The sequence below is a fragment of the Numenius arquata genome, chromosome 16, assembly GCF_964106895.1.
Source record: "Numenius arquata chromosome 16, bNumArq3.hap1.1, whole genome shotgun sequence".
Lineage (NCBI taxonomy): Eukaryota > Metazoa > Chordata > Aves > Charadriiformes > Scolopacidae > Numenius > Numenius arquata.
The window spans coordinates 13,321,092-13,341,214 of record NC_133591.1 but is presented as its reverse complement, the minus strand read 5'-3'; the positions used below and the strand labels follow the sequence as shown (position 1 = coordinate 13,341,214).

At 54.3% G+C, this 20,123-nt stretch overlaps 1 protein-coding gene across 2 annotated transcripts; it reads left to right on the top strand.

The window, feature by feature from the left end:
• Positions 1-3,845: 3,845 nt before the first annotated feature.
• TBX3 (T-box transcription factor 3) lies at positions 3,846-16,424 on the top strand. Of its 2 annotated transcripts, XM_074159498.1 has the most exons (8): positions 4,286-4,784; positions 6,728-6,999; positions 8,144-8,151; positions 8,372-8,518; positions 10,829-10,905; positions 12,307-12,464; positions 13,941-14,644; positions 15,535-16,424. In XM_074159498.1, exons 1-8 carry the CDS (start codon positions 4,390-4,392, stop codon positions 15,979-15,981), a joined length of 2,208 nt encoding a protein of 735 aa, XP_074015599.1. In that variant the 5' UTR covers positions 4,286-4,389; the 3' UTR covers positions 15,982-16,424. The 2 variants fall into 2 exon arrangements, with proteins under 2 accessions (XP_074015600.1, XP_074015599.1); XM_074159499.1 differs by lacking the exon at positions 8,144-8,151 and having other exon boundaries at positions 3,846-4,784; positions 6,728-6,995.
• The last annotated feature ends 3,699 nt before the right edge of the window (positions 16,425-20,123 follow it).

Genomic DNA, 20,123 nt, shown 5'->3' with positions numbered 1-20,123 from the left:
CGAAGCGCCGGGGACGGCGGCATCAGGGAGCAGAGGAGAACTGGGGAAGGTGGGAGCCGCTCCCCCCGCCCCGGCCTTTGGCTCTTGTGCTCCGAGATTAGAGAGCCCCGGCCTGGCCGCTCTCCGGGGAGAGAGCGGAGACCTTTCATGCCTCTTTGAAGAGCCAAGATAGTGTCGGCCTTGGTGCAGCCCAGCCTGCAGACACGGGGGCAGCCGGCTATCTCACCGTGCTATCACCCTGCCTCCCCCCGCGACCAGCCCCATTCCCACCTCCACCCTGCTCCCTGCCCTTCGCCATCGGCCGCTCTGATCTCCTCTTCTTTTTTTTTTTTTTTTTTTTCCTTACCCCCTCTTTTTCCTCTTTGCTTTGCCATTCATTTCTGCGGGCCTCCTTATTTATTTATTTCTGCGCCTCGCTTATTTATTTATTTCTGGCCAAGGGGCGGCTAACAAGTAGCTGGAAGCACTGGCCAATATTTAACTAAGATGGCTGGCCATCAGGTCCCTTTTGTTTGCTTGCAAATTAATCATCCAGCGCGCAGTCGGCGCCAGGGTAGATTTATCACACACAGAAGGGGGAATGAGGCGGCCGAAGGGAGACAAAGACTGTTCGCACCTTCCCGCTTTTGATCTTAGATTAGTGCAGCCTCCCTTCATAATACGAGTCTCCAGGGGGCTTCGTCGGGGAGGTCACTCGGAACTGGCGGAAGTTTGCACGCCATTAGCCAGACGCTGAAATTGGAAATCATAAGCGGCAAACATTTTATTTTTCCTCCGCGGGCCGCTGCGCGGGCGGGTGCCGAGCGCGGTGCAAGGTGCGGGGCGGGCGCGGAGGGCGGCAGCGGCTCCGGCCTCTGCCGCGGCGCCGAGGGCGCGCACCGGCGGGGCGGGCGCGGGAGCCGGGGCGCGGCGGGGCTGGGAGCGGCTGCGCTTGTCCTGCGGGAGCCCGCGGGCACCTCCTGGTTCCCGGGAGAAAACGGCGGCCCGGTGGGGGCAAATTGCCGCAAACTTCTTGAAGCCGCCGGGCGTTTGTCGGGGGCTCTGTTAAGGGGAAGGTATTAGGGTTTGGGGGTTCCCACCGCGGCAGCGGCTGGAGGCAGGAGCCCGAGAACCGGTTCCGAGCGGAGGCTGCAGCAAAGACTCGCTCCCTCCGTTGATAACTGGCTGAACAGCCCAGCCGAAGCTCCTGGCTTCGGGAAACATATCAGACTTTACCCCCAAGCCCCCCCCCCCAATCTTCTTTGAACGCATTACCCCCGCTTCCTTTCCTCCCTCCTCCTTTTTTCTCCATCCACCACCACCACCATCACCCCCCCCCCGACCGAAGGGGAGATATTTTGGTGAATGCGAAGCGATCCTAGACGCTGGTTACTACAGGGACTTCACCGAGCTGGCGCCAAGCGCTCTTAACCATGTGCGTCAAAAATGCAATGTTAGAAGAGCTAATCACTTTAGAGGTTCCGCTCCCATCTGCGCGCAGCCAGCGCCGAGCCCCCGCGCTCCGCTCCCCCAGGATTATCTTCCCCGCTTTAAAGCAGGATGGGGTGGGGGGGGTGGGGAGGAATAAGGGGGGGTGTCGGGAGATCCCCCAGCACCACCCTCACCCCCTCCCTTGGGGGTGGTGGTGGTGGGAGGATGATTCGGCACCTCCCAGCGCTGGGATATCCCGCCTGACACACGCGTGGACTCCCCCCCCCCCCCCCCTCCCCCGCCGTGCCCCGCATGCCCACGGCTCCCACGACACGCACACAACCGCAAGCCCCCCCCCCCCCGTCACTCCCCCAGGAACATGTCTCCCCAAAAACTTCCCAGGCGGATCCTGCCCGGCTCTTCTCTCTCCGTGGGGCCGGCCCAGACCCACGCGTGATGCCTTCCCCGGGGGTGGGGGGGTGTGTGGCTGGGTTCCATGCGGGCCTGGGCGAGGGGGCAACCCGAGGATGGTCCCCCCTACCCACCCACCGACCCACCCCCGCCCCCCCCGCCGCCGCCGCCCCGGCGCTGCCCCGGCCCGGGCGCAGGGAAAGCCGCACTTCCCGTCTCCTCCCCGCGCACCTCATGGAAGAGGAGGGGTGTGGGAGCGTAACCCTCTCGGCGCCGGTGCCAGCCGAGTGGCCTTAATCCTCAGCGCCAAAGAAAGGGAGGGGAAAAGAAAAAGAAGAAAAAAAAAAGAATAAGAAATAAATTTAAAAAAAAATCCCATTTTCCAACACCACCCCCCACCACCACCCCCCCCCCCCAGCGATGAGCAGCCGCCGGCCCCGGGGCTGAGCCCAGCGGCCCCTGCCCGCCTCGCCGCAACCGGCAGCCGCCCACGACAACAATAATAACGGCGGCCGCGGCCGCTGGGGCAGCCGGAGCCGAGCTCCGAGGCGGGGGGAGACCCGCAGAGTCACCCCCGGGGACGGCTTCCACCCACACCCCCACCCCCCCGCCGGGGGCTCGCCCTCAGATTTACGGGGGGAAGGAAAGCGCCCCCCGGCCTGGAGGTTCTGTCTCGTTTAAAGAAAGCAACTTTCCCCTAAAGGGTGGGGGGGAGAGGAGAACCGGGGGTGGGCAGCGGCGGGGGTTGTGTGTGTGACACCGACCCCGGCGGGTGCGGGGACCGGCGGCGGCCGCGACGCGGCGGGGATGGGCGTGCAGCGCGGCGGACCCCGCGGCCGCCCGAGGTGGGTCCGGAGCTCCGGGGGGGGGGGGGGGGGGTGCGGGGGGCAGCCGGGGTCCCCCCCCTCTGCGGGCCGGCAGGCGGCTACCGGGGCAGCTCTCGTAATGCCCGGCCCGGCTGGGGTACGGTACGGTGCGGTGGGGGGGCACCCAGATCCGGACCCCACCACCACGCGTGGAGCGCCCCCCCCCCCCGCCCGTCTCCCAACGCCCTGGCCGCCTCTCCGGGGCTGCTTTGGAAGCTCCTACCGGGGCAGGCGACCGGAGGAGAGCGTACTGGAAATGCCCAGGCTGCCATCTGGCCGGGGCCGGGGGGCGAGGCGGCCCCCAGCACCCACTCCCCACCCCCCCCACACCCCCCCCCCACTAAGAGGCGGGTGCTCCCGGGCGCCCTCCCCGGCGCTGCCTTTGCTCCCTCCCCTCTGATCATGTTGACATATTCACACGGCCCGGAGTACTAGTGATGCTTTGCTGCAGCGTTACAGTTTCCGACACCTTCTTTTTATAACTCGGCTCTGTCCCCCTTCCACTCGACCTGTCAAAACCACGCCTATGGAGCCACACAATTGGTCCGAAAGCGTCAAAGAGCCAATCAAGGAGGCTCCAGCTCCCTTGTAACCCACAACACATCCATACAATCTGGTGCACGCAGAGCACAGACTCACAGGGAATTCTCAGAGCTGAGAGGCTCCTTCTCCCTCTCTCTCTCTCTCTCTCTCTTTCTCTTTTCCTCTCTTTCTCCCCCCCCTCCCCTCCTTTTTTTTTTTTTTTTTCCCTCTTCCTTTCTCTTTCCCTCTCTCTTTCTCCTTCTCTCCTTTGCTGGAGCGGAGACAAGAGTGTAATTCTTCCAGATTTTTTTTTTTTTTTTTTTTTAAAGGCAGAGTGAAAGAGAAAGAGAGGGGGAAAAAATTAAAAAAAAAGAAAAGGAGCAGGGTGAAAGAAAGAAGAGATCCTGATGGAAATCAGGGCACCCTGACCAGCTCCTGCTTGGAGAGGGGGGAAGGCGAGGCGGAAACGAGATTTCCCTACAAGTTTTTGCTGCTGAAGGTTGCTCAGGAGCCTTCCTCGGTCGGCGAGGGGGGGTGGGTTTGTTTGCTTCTTTCTGCTTTCCCTCCCTTCCCAGCCTCTGCTCTGCAGCCTGACCGTACGGAGGAAAGGTGGAGGGGTGGGGGGGAGGGGGGGGGGAGAGCCAGCCACCCAAAAAGAAAACCCAGCTTCGAGCCGTCACCCTCCGCCACGAAAGAAGAGAAGAGGGATCGAGACTAAGAGAAAAAAGAAGAAGAAGAAAAAAAAGGATCTCGGCTTGTCCAGCCCTTCTGCGGCAACAGGAACAGACAGCGAACCCGGTGGATTTTTTTTTTTCCCCTTCTTCGGCGTTTCTTTTCCAGCGCAAAGACTTTCACTCAGGAAAAAAAGACCAACAAACCTGCAGAGACCGAACACACACAAAAAAGCAAGACTAATAATGAACAATCCTGTTAATCCGCTGTCCCGAGGGCTGGGGATGTGCCCCGGCTCGGGAAGTTGTAGGCTGTAGAAGTTCTGCCTCTCCCCCACGTACTGTGCTGTCTAGAGCTTGTTTCCCCCCACCCTATTTTTTTTTTCTTTTTTTTTTTTTGGTGCTTTATTGCTGTTATTGTTATTATCTTACTTTTTCTTCTTCATGATGTGCTGTTAGAAACCACTCCGGGACTACTCCAGCAGTAGGAAGACCGAGGAGTGGAGTGGATGAATATACCGATGAGAGATCCAGTAATCCCTGGGACAAGCATGGCTTATCATCCTTTTTTACCTCATCGGGCACCGGACTTTGCCATGAGCGCTGTGTTGGGACATCAGCCTCCCTTCTTCCCGGCTCTGGCTTTGCCTCCCAACGGGGCGGCCGCCCTCTCTCTTCCCGGGGCTCTGGCTAAACCCATCATGGATCAGTTAGTGGGGGCTGCAGAGACTGGTATCCCCTTTTCTTCCCTGGGTCACCAGGCAGCAGCCCATCTGAGGCCTTTAAAAACTCTGGAGCCAGAAGAAGAGGTGGAAGATGATCCGAAAGTGCATCTGGAGGCCAAAGAGCTTTGGGAACAATTCCATAAAAGAGGCACGGAGATGGTGATTACCAAATCGGGAAGGTAGGTCTGGGTCGGGGGTCCTTGCCTTTCCCCCCCCCCCCTTTTTCCCCTACCCCTCAATCTCTGCACCCTACCTGGCTGCTCCGGAGCAGGGCTCTTTCGCCGACAAATTCCTCTATAAAGCTTCTTTCCCCGAGAATTATGGAAAGTTTTAGGCAGCTGGAAGAGCCGAGCCCATCTCGGGCAACCAGGCTGCAGGGAAAAGCTCAACCACCGAACCGGCCCCGCTCAGCCTGTGCGGGGGGCGAGGGGGTCCCTTCATGGTTCAGTAGCTTAAGACTTTCTGAAGAAGAGCGGGAGCAGAAAGAAAATAATTTGGGGTTGGAAAAGGAGCTGGCCTGATTACAGCCTTGCTACGCGGAGGGGTTTTTTTCCTTAAGATAGAGAAGGGGGAATAAAGGGGAAAAAAAAAATAAAATTATTTGAAGCGGTGTGTGGCTGGTGGTGAGGCAGGAGCTGCAGGAGGGCAGATGGGCTCAGTTTATCAGTTGCTTCGCTTGTGCCTGTCTCTCTGCTGGGATCTAGGCTTGCTTTTGTGCTGACTTAATTCTAGCTGGAAAAGCACAAAAAGCTGACAAAACCAGCCAGCGCGGTGGCAGGGAAGGTTTTGCAGCTCCGCGCTGCCTGTCCCTGTGTTTGTGTAACCTTCACGTGGGAATGAATGAACCTTCACGCCGCGTCCACCCTCGGCATTTCTGCTTTTTATTAGGTTTACCCATCTGAAATCCCTCTCCGGACACCCTACTCGCCGATATCCCTGCTCTTTTACAACTCTGCCTCTTGCTGTGGTGACACGCAGGGACAAAACCCCCTTCGGAGCCGGGTGTTTTGTTTTTGTTTTTGGTTTTGTGTTTTTTTTTTTTTTTCCGAAGGGACTCTCTTAGAAACCTCCCAAACAATTCGCGTGTAATTTGCCAGCAGAATTACTCGAGGAAGCCACTCCTGAAAAGTCTTCTTAGATGGCCTTCAGCTGGCTTGCTGGAGCTTCACCTCCTTGCAGAGCACCAGTTGCAGGCTAAGGGGGAAAAAAAAAAAAAAGAACACAAAAACAAAACACAACAAACCTAAAAGGAGCAAGGAGGGGGAAAAAATAATAAATCCCTTCTCCCGTTTTACTGCTTTGCCGAAGTTTTCTCTGCTAATTGTGGTCAAAAGTTTTTTTGCGCGGAAGCCTCGGCGAGTATTAAGCGCTCTTACATGTTGCAAAGTCATGTGTTTCCTTTTAAGTTGAGATTGCTGAATGCCAACCGCTCGATATAATAAACAGCAAATTTGTGGTATCCTGTTGCAGTTGGGAGCTGGACTTGGAGGGGAGCGGGGTTTGCAGGGAACCCTCTGCACAAATGGGTGATCACCGGGAGGCTGGAGCCTCGGGAAAGCCGCGGCAGCCACCCTGCCCTCTACTCTAGGCTTGTTTCCCCCCCGCCTCCCCAGCCCCCTCTGCAAAGTGACCCCCCCACCACCACCACCTCTCCGCTCTCCATCGGCGCAGTGGGTCAGAATAATGCGGAATATTTATTTTCTGGGGGTGCGGTGTGTCCCCGTTTCTTTGTTTAGCAGGCGAAAAAGGAAAATAAGGAGAGATCTGGGAGCCCCCAGTGAGGCTTTGCTGTTTAGGAACGGCAGAGGGTAGGCGCCTGCTGATTTCTAGGGAACACGCACCTCTCCCCTCCGCCTCCCATCCCAGGGACCATTTTCTCCTGCAACTTTTCAGCGTTTGAGAAACCTTTTCGCTGAGGGCGGGGAGGGGGGGGAAGCCTTTTTGCTGGGCGGGAGGTGGGGGGGACGACACACACACTTTTGTGCTGCTGAGAGCTGAAGGTTGGTGGACGCACTACCGAGATTCAGGAGCTTATTTAAACGCTGTAATTAATTCTATTTTATTTTCCTCTTGTCTTTTCTTTACACGTTCCTCTCCCCACCCCCCCTTTTTCTGCCCATAGGAGAATGTTTCCTCCATTTAAAGTGAGATGCACTGGACTGGATAAAAAGGCCAAGTACATTTTATTGATGGATATTGTGGCAGCTGATGATTGTAGGTACAAATTCCATAATTCCCGGTGGATGGTAGCCGGCAAAGCTGACCCTGAAATGCCAAAGAGAATGTACATCCACCCGGACAGCCCGGCCACCGGCGAACAATGGATGTCCAAAGTCGTCACCTTTCACAAGCTGAAGCTCACTAACAACATCTCTGACAAGCACGGATTTGTGAGTGCCTTTTACACCTTCCTTTGCCCCCCCCCCCCGCCTTTTTCCCACCGCTCGCTGCCCGGCCGGAGCGGTGGGTCCCGGCGGGGGAGGTTTGGGGGGGGTGGGATCCGCAGCTGCTTGGCCGGAGCCGTGTCCGCAGCCCCGGCTGGTAGATCCCGCGGGCGGCCGAAACGTGGGGAAAAGGGGGAATAAATCTGCCCTCCCCCCACCCCTCCACGCACACGGGATCGTGCATCTGTCCGGTTTATGATATTCCTTGATTTTTTTTTTAATTTTTTTTTTTTCTGTTGCTGAGCTCAGGAGTAAACACTCGAGTTTATTCCGTAACCTCTCCCTGCCATTCAGCATTAATTTAAGAGATATATTTCCAGCCGAATGCAACTCGATATTTCTAGGAGCTGTGGTGACTTTATATCTCTCTCTCTATATATATTTTTTTTTTTAAAAAAGTCGATCACACTTTTTAAGCGTAGGAAAATGATATGCATATGTGTATAAAGGGCTTAAAGGCCTAAGTACGCAAACATTTAAATATATATTAATCTGGATAATGTAAAGCAAGCCGGAGTGAAAATAAACAGGGACCAAAATCAGAGGTCAAGTTGCCCATTCATGTCTATCCACTCCTTTACATTTACTGGGCGGGCAGAGATAAAAACTTACCCTAAGAGTGAAATCAAACAAGCCTGCTGATAAGTGCTCTGACGATCCTTCCCGTTTCTTTCTATTCCTGGGAAAGCCTCTGCCTCGGAGCCGGGGGGTTTGCTGGTGGTGGCCGCGGCCGGGGGATCTCTAATGTGCCGAAGATTGCATTTGCTGGCTGTGATTTGATTAGACGATACATTTTTTTTTTTGCCTTTCGCAGAAGGCCTTAAGTGGATTGGGGCGAGCAATTAGACCTGGCCGAGGCTCTCGGTGGTGGTGTTGCTATTGTGGCTGCTGCTGCTGCTTTTTGCGACTTGATTTTAATTTTTTTGAAATCAAAAGGCGATGCGGCCCGAGCCCAAACAGCTTCTCCCCCTCTCCTAGGAGAGCTCTGCTGGGATTTTAAACACACACACACACACACCCCCCCCGAGAGGTCCAGCGGAGAGCCTAACCCCGGCGAGCTGGAGCTGTCAGTGCTTTTTGTTGGATGCTGCAAGGCGTGTGCGTGTGTTTGGAGTGTGCTCGGCGGGGAGGAGGAGGAGGAGTGAGGGGAGGAAGGAGAGGGAAGGCAAATTAGGAGGAGAAAGTGCCGATGGCTGGGGGGGGAAGTGCGAGGCGGGGGTGCTGCTCCAGCTGACCGTCTTCTTTCCCCCCCCCCCCCCCCCTCCTCTGCCCTCTCTGCCGCCGGCCGCTGCACGCACCCCCCCTCTGCCCCCCCCCTCCAGACCATTTTAAACTCCATGCACAAGTACCAGCCCCGGTTCCACATCGTCCGAGCCAACGATATTCTGAAGCTTCCCTATAGCACGTTCAGGACCTACGTTTTCCCGGAGACTGAATTCATCGCAGTGACCGCATACCAGAATGATAAGGTAAGGAGATTAAGAAAGGATTTGTTTTACGTGTTTTGGCTTTTAAGAGAGCTTTTACTCTGCATTGTTCCCTTAAAAACTCACGAAGCCCATCCCGCTCCTCTCTCTCTCTCCCCCTCGTCTTTCTCCCCCAAAACCTCCTTGATCCAACTTCGGGAAGGCGCCGGGGGAGGGGGTCGGGCACTCTCCTAATACCGACCTCGGGGAAGGCAATTAAAAGGGAGGTCGGAGGAGGTGTGTGTGTGGGGGGGTGTTTAGGGGTGGGTTTTTTTCGCTCCCCGGTATGGGGAAGGGGGTAGGATGGGGTGGGGATCGCTGCGCTCGGTGTGGATTTAATCTAAGACGCATCAGAAACAAAACAAAACAAAAAAAAGAATCGGCTCCGTGTGTCGAAAGACAGAGGGGGGAGAGCAGCAGCGGGGCTGGAGGTTTTGTAATTCTTCCTGGCCTTTGTGCTGTTTTAGCTCCTTTAACAGCAATTGGCAATAAGGCCGGAGCGCACGTCTGGTTCCTATTATTATTATATTATGATTTTTTTTTTTTTTTTTTTTTTTTGCATCCTGCAGTGTTTTATTATTTTTTGTGGTGCAGAAATATGCTCTGATCAGAGAGGGGTATCTCACTTGAATTTAGCTGGAAGGTCTGAAAGAGCCAGTGTGAGAAAGTTTTGCAGCGCTGCAGACGCTGCCTTTCCATTTCTGCTGGTTTATTGTCGCTTGCGACGAAGGTGGTATATTTGGGAGAGTGGCAAATGGTGAATTTACGATAATTAAGTCAAGTGGAAGGAAGCAAAGGAGCCAGAAAGGGGGCTTTGATTTTTTTTTTTTTTTCTGTCTATAAATTATAACTTTGTGTGCGTTAAGCGCAGAGGGTCTAGATGTGCAGTGCCCGCCCGCTGCAGCTTCCCCGTTGCCTCTCTCTGTCCCCTTACATCCTTCGAAAGTTAAAATTAAGGGATGAAGAGGAAGGGGGGGGGGGTGGTGGTGGTGTTGGTCTCTGCACCTTTCTGCCCTCGGTTTCTAAAAAGCCACTTCTCCCTCGGGGCTCGGGCTATTTTCCTCTCTTTCTGCGGCCGGGCGCTTGCGAGGAAACGGAAAGAAAATACGTGTAAAGAGAGTAGACTTTGCTTTGGGACTTATCAGCAGGGCTGTTCGCCCCGGTCTATCAGCTGGGGCCGGCTTGGTTGAAGGACAGAAAGGAGCATATTTGTCTGATTGCCATGAAATCGGCTGGAAAGTGGCGTGCGGGAGCGGCGGGGAGCCCTGGGCTCCGGCGCTGCGGGAGCTGCCTTGCCCGGCAGGTCAGAAGGCACGGCCGGGATCACCTGGATTAAAAAGTCCTGCTGTTTTTTGGGTGTTTTTTTTTTTTTTTAGCAGTGGGTTTTCCTCCTCTTTCCTGATCCCGCGTGTGCGGCGCGGGGGCGGGGGGGGTAACTCGGGAGCCGGTCCTGCCCCGCAGTCAGACGCCGGCAGGGGTTTGCTCTTCGGGGTCCTGCTCTCCTCTCAAATTGAAGGGTTGCGGTGCTTCCAGGAGCGGGAGCGGGGGCGGTGCGGGCAGGCGGCATCCCCGTCCCCTCCGCCCGCATCCCCTTATAGCGAGGGGAGCCCCCGCCCGGGCTTTGAATCCGCCTCCGCGCATGGTACGCGCAGACACGGGGAGCTGCAGGGTTCTCCGCATTCCCCCATCCTTCTAAAAGCGGGAAGAAACAGCCATTCCCTGCCATAACCTGAATCCCGAGGAAACATCCAAGCGTTCCCCAAAAAAACTTACAAACCAACACCCCCCACCCCCCCCAAAAAAAAAAAAAAAAAAAAAATTAACTGTCTCCTGGCACCCCCGGCGCCCCAGAACACGGAGCATAACGCGGTTATATAAAGTATTTTATTATAGCAAGGGGGTGGGCATGATTCCTTTGCGGTTTAATTATGGCATTTAAAGAGTTTTAAGCACAGGCATAACTTGCATGGATCGCATGGCACGGCTAAATTAATTCCGATACGGTGGCAGCAACACGGGGCTCTTTCATTGCCACCACAGCCCCGGTCACCGGCCAGCCCGGCCGGGGGATTGGGTGCGAGCTGCCCCCAAACCGACTGGGGAAAACGCAGAGGTTCACCCCAAAATCGGGGACATGTGTCCCCTGCCCCCGTCGTGTTCCTGGCGGGGTCCTCCTGGGACTGGGGGAACTGGGGAGAGGAGGGTTTCTTTGCTGTTGTTTTTTAATACAAAATTTCTTTATTTCTGTCCCAACTCCCTGCCTTTTTTTTTTGTCTTTTTTTTTTTTTTCTTTTTTTCCCCTCCATCCAATAGATCACTCAATTAAAAATTGACAACAACCCCTTTGCCAAAGGTTTTCGGGACACCGGGAATGGCAGGAGGGAAAAAAGGTGAGTCTGGACAGATTATATAGAGGCGCCCCGTTTGGTTTTCGCGTGTAAAGCTCCGAACATGAGCAGAGGTCAAAATCACCTCGCCTGGCTTCCAAACCACACTCCCCACCTCCACCCCCCCCTTCCCCCGCCAAAATTCATCAGGATCTTGTCGTGAATAACACCAGACTGATTGCATGGGAATTCTTTCCTGCTTTCCACGTTGATTTTTTTTTTTTTTTTTTTTTTTTACATTAGAGGGGATGGCTGGCCAAAGGGATGGGGGTACGTTGAGCAAATATGACTAGAGAAAGAAGTTTCCTTTCAAGTTTTGAGAGGAATATCCCATTATAGTGTGTATCTGGGACTGGGAAAGAGGGAGAAGCGAGGGTAGAGCTGATCGCTGGTTGAACCTCCTCTGGCGTTTTCCTGGGGACTGTATCGAAAAGACTAAACTGCGGAGGAGAAACATATAAATAAACTGTTTTGACAGAGGTGTCTCATGAATATGGAAGTAATTAATGAGAGAAGATTCTTTTTTTTTTTTCCAAAAGCAGCAGGACAGAGTTTGTGCCCCAGGTAGACAGAGGGACAGAACTCGTTTTAATAGGACTTGGGATTTTTATTTTTAACATTGGAGAAAATAGAGAAGGGGTGATTTTTTTTTTTTTCTTTGATGGGCGATACGTCTTTGTTTTGTTACAGGAGACAGGATATTTTAGCCGTTTGCACTCGGGTTTAGATAATGAATAAATCTGTTCTTTTTTTTAACCAAAAAAAAAAAAAAAAAAAGAAGGGGTGGGGGGGAACGAGAGGAGAATGTAATGTAAAACAAGAGGCCTTTCTCCCTGCTCAGCACCGAGCCCAGCACACACACACACACGCACACACACACGCCAGCTCCTCTTGTCCGTCAGTGTGAAAATAAAGCCAACGCTGGAGCCACAGGACGGAAATGATTTCTAATTTCTCTCTAAATATAAATAGATTTTTTTATTTTTTTTTTTTTACTCCGGGTTAATTGTTGGTGAAAAGATTACATAAAGTGCCTAACAAAATAACCACTTCCTCGCAATCTTAGCAACCGTTAAGATGGTTCGTATCTCTGGAACATCCTCGCGTTTTAAAAGCTAATCTCTAGGGAATGCTTCCCTCTCCCCTCCGCCCCTTGTCTTTAATATCTGCCCTTGCTGAGGAGCCGCTCACCGCTTCCAAGAAATCTCCTCTCATTAGCAGCCAAGTCCTGCCTGCGAGAAATGCCTCCCCCCCCCCCCCCCAACTCCAGAGAACCTTGGCCCTTAATTCTCCTGCCCCTCTCATCCCCAAATAGAGACTCGGGAAGGGATGGGGGGATCCTGGGGGGGAGCCCTGGGGGGCGGTTCTGGGGTCCGCTCGCCCAGCGGGTGCGTGTGCCCGCAGGAAGCAGCTGACCCTGCAGTCCATGCGGGTGTACGACGAGAGGCAGAAGAAGGAAAACCCCACCTCGGACGAGTCGTCCAACGAGCAGACGGCCTTCAAGTGCTTCGCCCAGTCCTCCTGCCCCACCGTGCCCGCTGTCGGCACTTCCAGCCTCAAAGGTGAGAGCTGCGGCCCCTGGACCCCCCCTGGTTCCCCCCAGGGAGAGCCTGGGTGCCTGCTCTACCGGGAGATGGACCCCGGCCTGCACCCTTGCCCTCTGGCACTGGCCTTTCTTCCTTCCTTCTGTCCTTCCTTCCTTCACCTTTCCTTCATCTTTCCTTCTTTTCTGTTTTGTCTCTTTGCTTTCTCCTCTCTTTCCTCTCGTTTCTTTCTCTACTTTATCTCTTTTCCTTTCCTCCTTTCCTCCTTTCCTCCTTTCCTCCTTTCCTCCTTTCCTCCTTTCCTCCTTTCCTCCTTTCCTCCTTTCCTCCTTTCCTCCTTTCCTCCTTTCCTCCTTTCCTCCTTTCCTCCTTTCCTCCTTTCCTCCTTTCCTCCTTCTTTTTATCTTTCTCTCTCCCTCTCTTTTTCTCTCTCTCTGCCCTCCTCACTCCCTTTCTCTCTTTCTTCCTCTCCCCCCGGCCTCCTTCTCCTCCTGCTGCACGTTCATTCCTCCCCTCCTTGGTTCAGAAAGGAGCCAGCTCCGAGTCAAGGGAGCAAAGACAGACCACGGGGCAAAAGTTCAAAACTGGAGTCACTCCATTAATATTCCTCTCTGAATCTGTTATTAGAGGAAGGATCTTTCCCCTGGATACAGTCCCGAACTTTGTTATAGAAAAGTCACCCTCGATTTCTCTCCGTGCGGGGTTGGGAGCTGTCTGCAGCTCTCTCACATGTATTAATCCATACAGGGGCGGGGGGGGTGGTGGTGGGGGGGGGGTGCAGGGGGAGGAGGAAACAACCTCCTCTTTTTTTTTTTTTGGTTGCTTTACTCGTTTGTTTAAAGTCCTGCCGAGCCGAGGGGAGGGGAGCTGGGAGGGGACCCGAAAAGCAAACCAGAGCTTCGCACCTGGGGCGCTGAAATTAGGAGATGAAGTGCAGAGGAATCCAGCGAAGCTGTGCATACGTTTGGGGAAGAGGAGGAGGAGGAGGAGGAGGGGGGTCCAGAGGGTGATGGAGACGGGTGGTGGTGGGTGGGGGGTTTATCCATCAAAAGGGCTTGAAAACTTTGGAAAAGTTATTAGGAGACACATCCCCAAAGCCCTCCAACCCCGCCGGGAGGACGCTGCTGTCGTGCTGCGGCCCGGGGCGGGGGTGGGGGGGGTCTCCGGAGGCTCCCGCCACCCCAAACAGCCCCGGCAGAGCGGAGCCGCTGGCCCCGGGCCCGCCGGGCTGGTGATGGTGGTGGTGGGGGGTTCGCTCTCTTTCGCAGCCGGTTTTGCTGCGCTGTGTAAAACTCGAGTTGGCTTGGATGGGGCGGGCGGTGGGAGTCGGTGTGTGTGTATTTATTTATATAATTAAAAAAAAAAAAAAAAGGAAGTATTTACATTTAAATCTCTGGCCGGCCAGGAAGCCTCTCTGCCCCCTCTCCCAGCCCGAGGGGGGTTTAGGGACGTGGGGTGCCGGATCCCAGCCCGGGGCTCCCCTTTGTCTTGCAGATCTCTGCCCCAGCGAGGGAGACAGCGATGCAGACAGCAAAGACGACCCCTTGCTAGAAGCCACCGAGTCGGGCAAAATCAGCACGACCACCGCCACCACCCCAGCGCCGGCCAGCTCCGCCGCGGCGGCGGGAGACGACCCCCGGGAGAAAGGGGGCAGCCCCTCCAAAAGCCACTTCTTCCCCGGTGACTCGGCTGGGAGTCGGAGCCGAGAGAGGACGGAGAAAGCCCCTCCGGACTCCCGGCACAGCCCGGCTACTATCTCTTCCAGCACCCGGGGGGGAAGCTTGAGCGGCGAGGAACTGAAAAGCCCCCTCAGGGATGGCCCCAAAGTAGATGAGAACCGGCTGCTGGGTAAAGAGCCCTTCGCCCCCCTCACGGTCCAGACCGATAGCACGGCCCACCTGAGCCAGGGACACTTGCAGAACCTCGGCTTCCCCCCTGCCCTGGCCGGCCAGCAGTTCTTCAACCCGCTGGGGAACGGGCACCCGCTGCTGCTGCACCCCGGGCAGTTCGCCATGGGGGGGGCTTTCTCCGGCATGGCCGCGGGTATGGGGCCACTGCTCGCCACCGTCTCGGGGGCATCCGCCGGTGTCTCGGGACTGGACAACACGGTCATGGCCACGGCGGCGGCCCAGGGACTCTCGGGAGCATCGGCGGCTGCTTTGCCTTTCCATCTACAGCAGCACGTCCTGGCTTCTCAGGTACCGCATCCCCCCCCCCCCCCCCCCCCCCCCGCCCCGAGCAGGGGAGCTCCGTCCTGGGGGAGAGGTGGGGGCAGCGGGGCACACACCCCCCCTCCCTCCCTTAGCCTCCCTGCTGCGGGTCCCGTCCCCCCCGGGTCTCCCTGCAGGGGCAGGCACCGGGTTTGGGGGAAGGGAGGAAATGGGAAAGTCCCAAGGTGGGGGGGTGTGTGGGGGAGGGCAACTTGAAGTCCCGGAGCTCTTCCACCCTCCCCGCTGTCCTCTAGCTCCTGTGCTCCCTGGGACGTTATGCTGGGGCCAGGCCTCTGTGTTGTGTCGTCCCGTGTCCCCTCCCACACCCCCTCCGGGGCGTCTTGGCGGCTCCCCCGGGGGCAGTCCCAGCCCGCAGCTCCGCGGTGCGGGACCTGTCCCAGCCTGCGGAGCGGAGCCGCCGTCGGGGAAAGAGGCGGGGAGGGGGGGGGGGGGGGGGATGCCCAGGGCTGCCCTGCGGGGGCGAGGGAAACGACTGTTCCTGCAGGGAGAGAGAGTTTCCCCCAGCGAAAGAAAATCTCCCCGTGGAGGAGAGTCGGGGGAGAGAGACACCACAGCCTGCCCCCGTTGGGCCATGACCCCCCAGCGGGAGGGGGGCCGGACAGGACAGATCCTCAGCAGGGGCTCCCTCGGGGCGGGGGGGGGGGGGGAACCGGGTGGTTTTAGCCTCGGCACCGGGAGGACGGGAGTTCACCCCCTCCCATGGGCAGCGCTCTGGCCGCTGTCAGCTCTTCCAGTGCCGCGGGAGGGGGCGGGGGGTGTGTGTCCGTCCCGTGGAGCATCCCCCGGTGCGTGCGTGTGTGTGGGATGGGGTGGGATGTGCAGGCCGGTAACCCTTTTTCTCTCCTCCACTCCCTCAGGGCTTGGCCATGTCTCCCTTCGGAAGCCTCTTCCCCTACCCCTACACCTACATGGCGGCGGCGGCCGCCGCCTCCAGCGCCGCCTCCAGCTCGGTGCACCGGCACCCCTTCCTCAACGCCGTGCGGCCGCGGCTCCGCTACAGCCCCTACCCCCTGCCCGTCCCACTCCCCGACGGCAGCAGCCTCCTCACCACCGCCTTGCCCGGCCTGGCCACCGGTTCCGGCGAGGGCAAAGCCGGGGGGTTGACCACCAGCCCCGGTTCCGTCCCCCTGGACTCCGCCTCGGACCTCACCAGCCGCTCCTCCACCCTCTCCTCCGGCTCCGTCTCCCTCTCCCCCAAACTGGGCGCAGACAAAGAGGCGGCCACCAGCGAACTGCAAAACATCCAGCGCCTGGTCAGTGGGCTCGACCCCAAGCAGGACAGATCCCGCAGCGGCTCCCCGTAATCCCCCACCCCCCCAACACACCCCCCCCCGCCCCGACCCCGGCCTCCGGGAGCTCATTTCAAATCAGTCTCGCAGTGCACTTTGTTTGAAAGAAACCACATCCTCCACCCGCGAGTTGTTTGGGGTTGTTTTTTTTTTTTTTACCCCCCCCCCTTTTATTTTGTTTTTTCTTCCCCTTTCTCTCTCTCTTTTTTTTTTTTTTTAATTACTTTATTATTTTTATTTTTAATATAAAATCCCCTGGCGTTGTACGCGCTCTTATCAGCAAAAAGGTATCTGGCCAAGCGGGAGGAGGGGGGGGGGGTGAGGGGAGGGAGAGGGTCGGGGATGGGAGAGCGGAGCCGAGGTGGGAGAACTGGGTCGGAGGCTGCTCGCAGGGAACGGGCTGGCCCGGCCGGGTCACCGGTGGGGCCGTAGCATCCTCTTTTCCTTTTTTTTTTTTTAAAAAAAAACAAAAACAAACAAACTGTGTAAAAACAAAACAAAAAAAAAAGGAAAAAAAAAAAGAAAAAAACACCTAAAAGCAAAAATAAAACAAAACAAAAAAAAATCAAACGTATGAATAAAAAATAAGTAAGAGAAGTGATTTTTTTTTTTTTCTTTCCGAAAGAAAAGTGTGTAAGTAACTCGCATATCGGTTCTTCAACAGTTGTTTCCTGGGCGGGTTGTTAACGACAACCCCCTTAGTCAATATTAAGGGAAGCTGTGTGTTTAAAATATTCTTGTGATGTCTGAGAGCCAGTCGGTGGCTTTTTTGCATGTTCCATAGTAGTCTGCTTTTTTTGTTGTTTTTTTTTTTTTTTTTTTGGGGGGGGTGGGTGGTGTGTTTTTTTATTTCGGTGGGGTTTTGTTGTTTAATGCTCGTTTCGAATCCCAGGGAAAAAAAAATTATTATTAATAATAGTAAAAAACAAAAATAAGACCCTCGTCCCTCTACCTTAAACATCTTCCCTGTAGCGACAACAGTAAGAAGTGTAGTTGGAAAGAAAAAAAAAAAAAAAGTGAATTTATTTTATCTAAAAACGTCTGTAGCTTGACTGTAGGTTCATCACAGCTTTCCCTCTTTAATTGTATATGCAATAACAAGGTTTAAACATACTGAGAAGAAGAAAAGAGCGGACACTATTATTAAAACAAAGTATTTATGTAATTATTTGATAACTCTTGTAAATACGTGGAATATGAATACTCGAAATTAAACTTTAATTTATTGACATTGTACATATCTCTGTAAATACGACTGCAGCTGTCTTTTTTTTTTTTTCCTTCTGTTTTGATTTTTAGTCTTTTTCATTTCAAGTTCGTAATTCCTTTAAACATACACCCCGACCCAGAGGAGAAATACCCCCGTTTCTGAGGGCTCACTTTTAAAATCGGAGTTCACCCCAGAAAAACCCGTCCTTTTGTAAAGGAGCCGAACGCAAAAGGCAAAGCAGAAACAACCGAAATGAATCAAAGACCTTTAAAAAAAAAAAAAAAAAGAAAAAAGAAAAGAGAGAAAAAGGAAAAAAAAGCGATGTGCCATGGTAGCTTTTAATCCTCGATGTCTTCGGTGTTCAAAGTGCTACTTTCCGTATAAAATGTCAACAACAACAACAAAAAAAAATGATATACCTTAATACACGACTACAGGCTTCTCCAGTGGCTTGAGAGAAAAAAAGAAAGATGAAGATTCTAGGATTTTCTTTACTTTGTATTATTTTTTCCCCCGTTTCCTTGGTGTGTCAAAAAAAAACCCCAAAAAACCCCGACCCCACGATGGAGTTTTACTACTGTGCTTATTGTCGTCTTTGTTTGAGTGAGTGCATATTTTCTTGGCTTGAAAGTCAGGTGCTCAGAGCTGGTTCAAAGGAAAAAAAAAAAAAATATGAAGGTATATTTTGTGTTATATAAATGTTGAGAAGTTCTTGATTTTTTTTTTTCTGTAATTTTTTTTTTTCCCTTTTAAAAGTCACTGAAGTTTCAATAAATTTTTATTGAAATGTCTTGGGCGTACTGTGAAATGCTTTCACCCCAACCCTCCCGAAAGTGCCTGGGAGGATGGAGGGGTTGAAAGATATATATCCCTCCCCTGCCTTTCTCCTCCACCCCCATCCCCTACCCAATATTGAGATATTTCCCCTGGAAGGAGCCAGTACGAACCAGTCGGGATGGTGTCGATGGAATTGTTGGTGGGGAAGTACGAGTTTTTAAGCAAGCTGTTTAATGTGCCTTCTCTCCCCTCTTCATCCCTCTGGCTTTTAAAGTCGATCCGGAGGCGACCAAGTCACCTCTTTTAATGGAACAATATTAAGTGGCGTTTGAAAAGTTAATGAGGGAGGCTCAGCTATGCTTTTATCTGTCATAAATTAATAAAGCAAAAGTGAAGAATTAGAGAATAGATCGGTTAAAGTTTAATGCGGAGCCCTCCTCCAAAGTTTCCAGGTAAAGTGCTCAGGAGTTGATGCTGTTGCTGGGATCGTTTTCCCTCCCGTCCGGGCAGAGGAATCGGCTTTTCCAGTTAGTTATCACCTGGAAATACATGGGTTTGGGGGTTTTTTTTGTTTTGTTTTGTGGTTTCTTTTTTCTTTTCTTTTCTTTTTTTTTTTTCCTCTTCTCCCTTCTCCCTTGGAATCGCCCCTTCTCGCCCTTGGGCTGATGACACGTTGAGATGAAGCTAAAAAATAGCTGAAACGGGGACAGGCATCCAGGCTGCAGGCTGGACCAGTGGCCTGGGAGGTCACCGAGAAGTAGAGCTAAGGAGAATTGGCAGCCCCTGCCTGTACCTTTGCCAGCCCATGAGCACATCCTTTAGCAGAACATATATATTTCTCCCTGTTAAAGAGATTTTTTTTTTTTTTCCCTCTCCCTTCAACAGCTAGTGGCCCGTATATTGGAAAGTGATTCATCCTCCGCCAGTAATAAATATTATAAGGATGTACTTCCAGCCTGTATCCTGTTTTATACTCTGCCTGCCCCTCGGCCCGCGGCCCCCGGCTCCTGTTGCCGGCGAGATAAAGAGAGGTTTCAGCGGGTGAAAGTGGCCATGAAGCATTCTCCCCCCCCCCCCATTTTTTAACAGGTCCCCAGCGGGAAACCCCTTCGTGCACATCAAACCCTGCTCAAGTCCCCTTCATGGCGGAGGGGACCCTTCCCATTTCAGCTCGGGCTGTGTGTATGCGTGTGTATTTTAAATCCACGGGGGCAAGGTTTGGGCTGAACGGGATTTATTTATTTATTTATTTTCCTTCCTCTCCTTCTTCCCCCACCCTCGGATGGCCCAAGGTGGTGGCTGCTGGAAATGTCACTTTAGCTGATGCTCTCCTGAGCTGGTCTGGGCGAGGTGGGGCTTTTAGGGACAGAGGTGACGTCGGGGCTGGCAAAAAAAAAAAAAAATTAAAAAAAAAAATTAAAATTAAAATGAAAACCACCCCAAGAAGCAGGCAGCGTCTGCAGGCAGCCCCGCAAGCCGGTTTCCACCCGGATCCTCGGCGCGGGTGGGAACTGGGGCTGCTCCGGAGGAGGGGGTGACCGGGCCCCGGGAGGGAAATGTGTGATCCGACCCCGGGAAGGGGGGGTTAAGGGGCGGGGGGGGGGATCAGAACGCTGCCAGTCCCTCCGGGCTGTGAAACCATCCTTCGCTCCGCCGTTCAACTTCCTCCCGTACGCTGAGCTCCTCCGGCCTTAGAGGCAGCGCAGAGGCACCTTCCCGTGTGTTACAGAACTCCCCCCCCCTCAGCCCCTCGCTCCCACTTATTTGGCTTCAGGGATGATGGGGAGACCTCTGTTCTCCCCCTCCCCCTCCCTCTCCCTCCACCTTCAGCTGCTGCTCCCCAAAATCTCTCTGAAGGAGAGCAGTTACGGTCTGTGCGGGAGGATTTTCGTAGTTGGTGAGAAATTTCGCTGCTGATATTTAGAGAAAAGCAAACGACGCCCCCACACACAAGCCCCCCCAGCTCTTCCCCCCCCCCCCCCCCAGCTCCTGCCTGTCTAGGAGCCCAGTAGCCGCTCCGCAGGCCAGGCGGTCACCGGCAGCCCCGGGGCGCCGCAAAACCGGAGCTCACCATTTAATTTCTATTTTCTTTTTTTAAGGCTGAGGGTGCAGCCTGATTGATTTAACCACCACCCCCCCCCCCCCCAACCACCTCCTTACGGGCCTAACG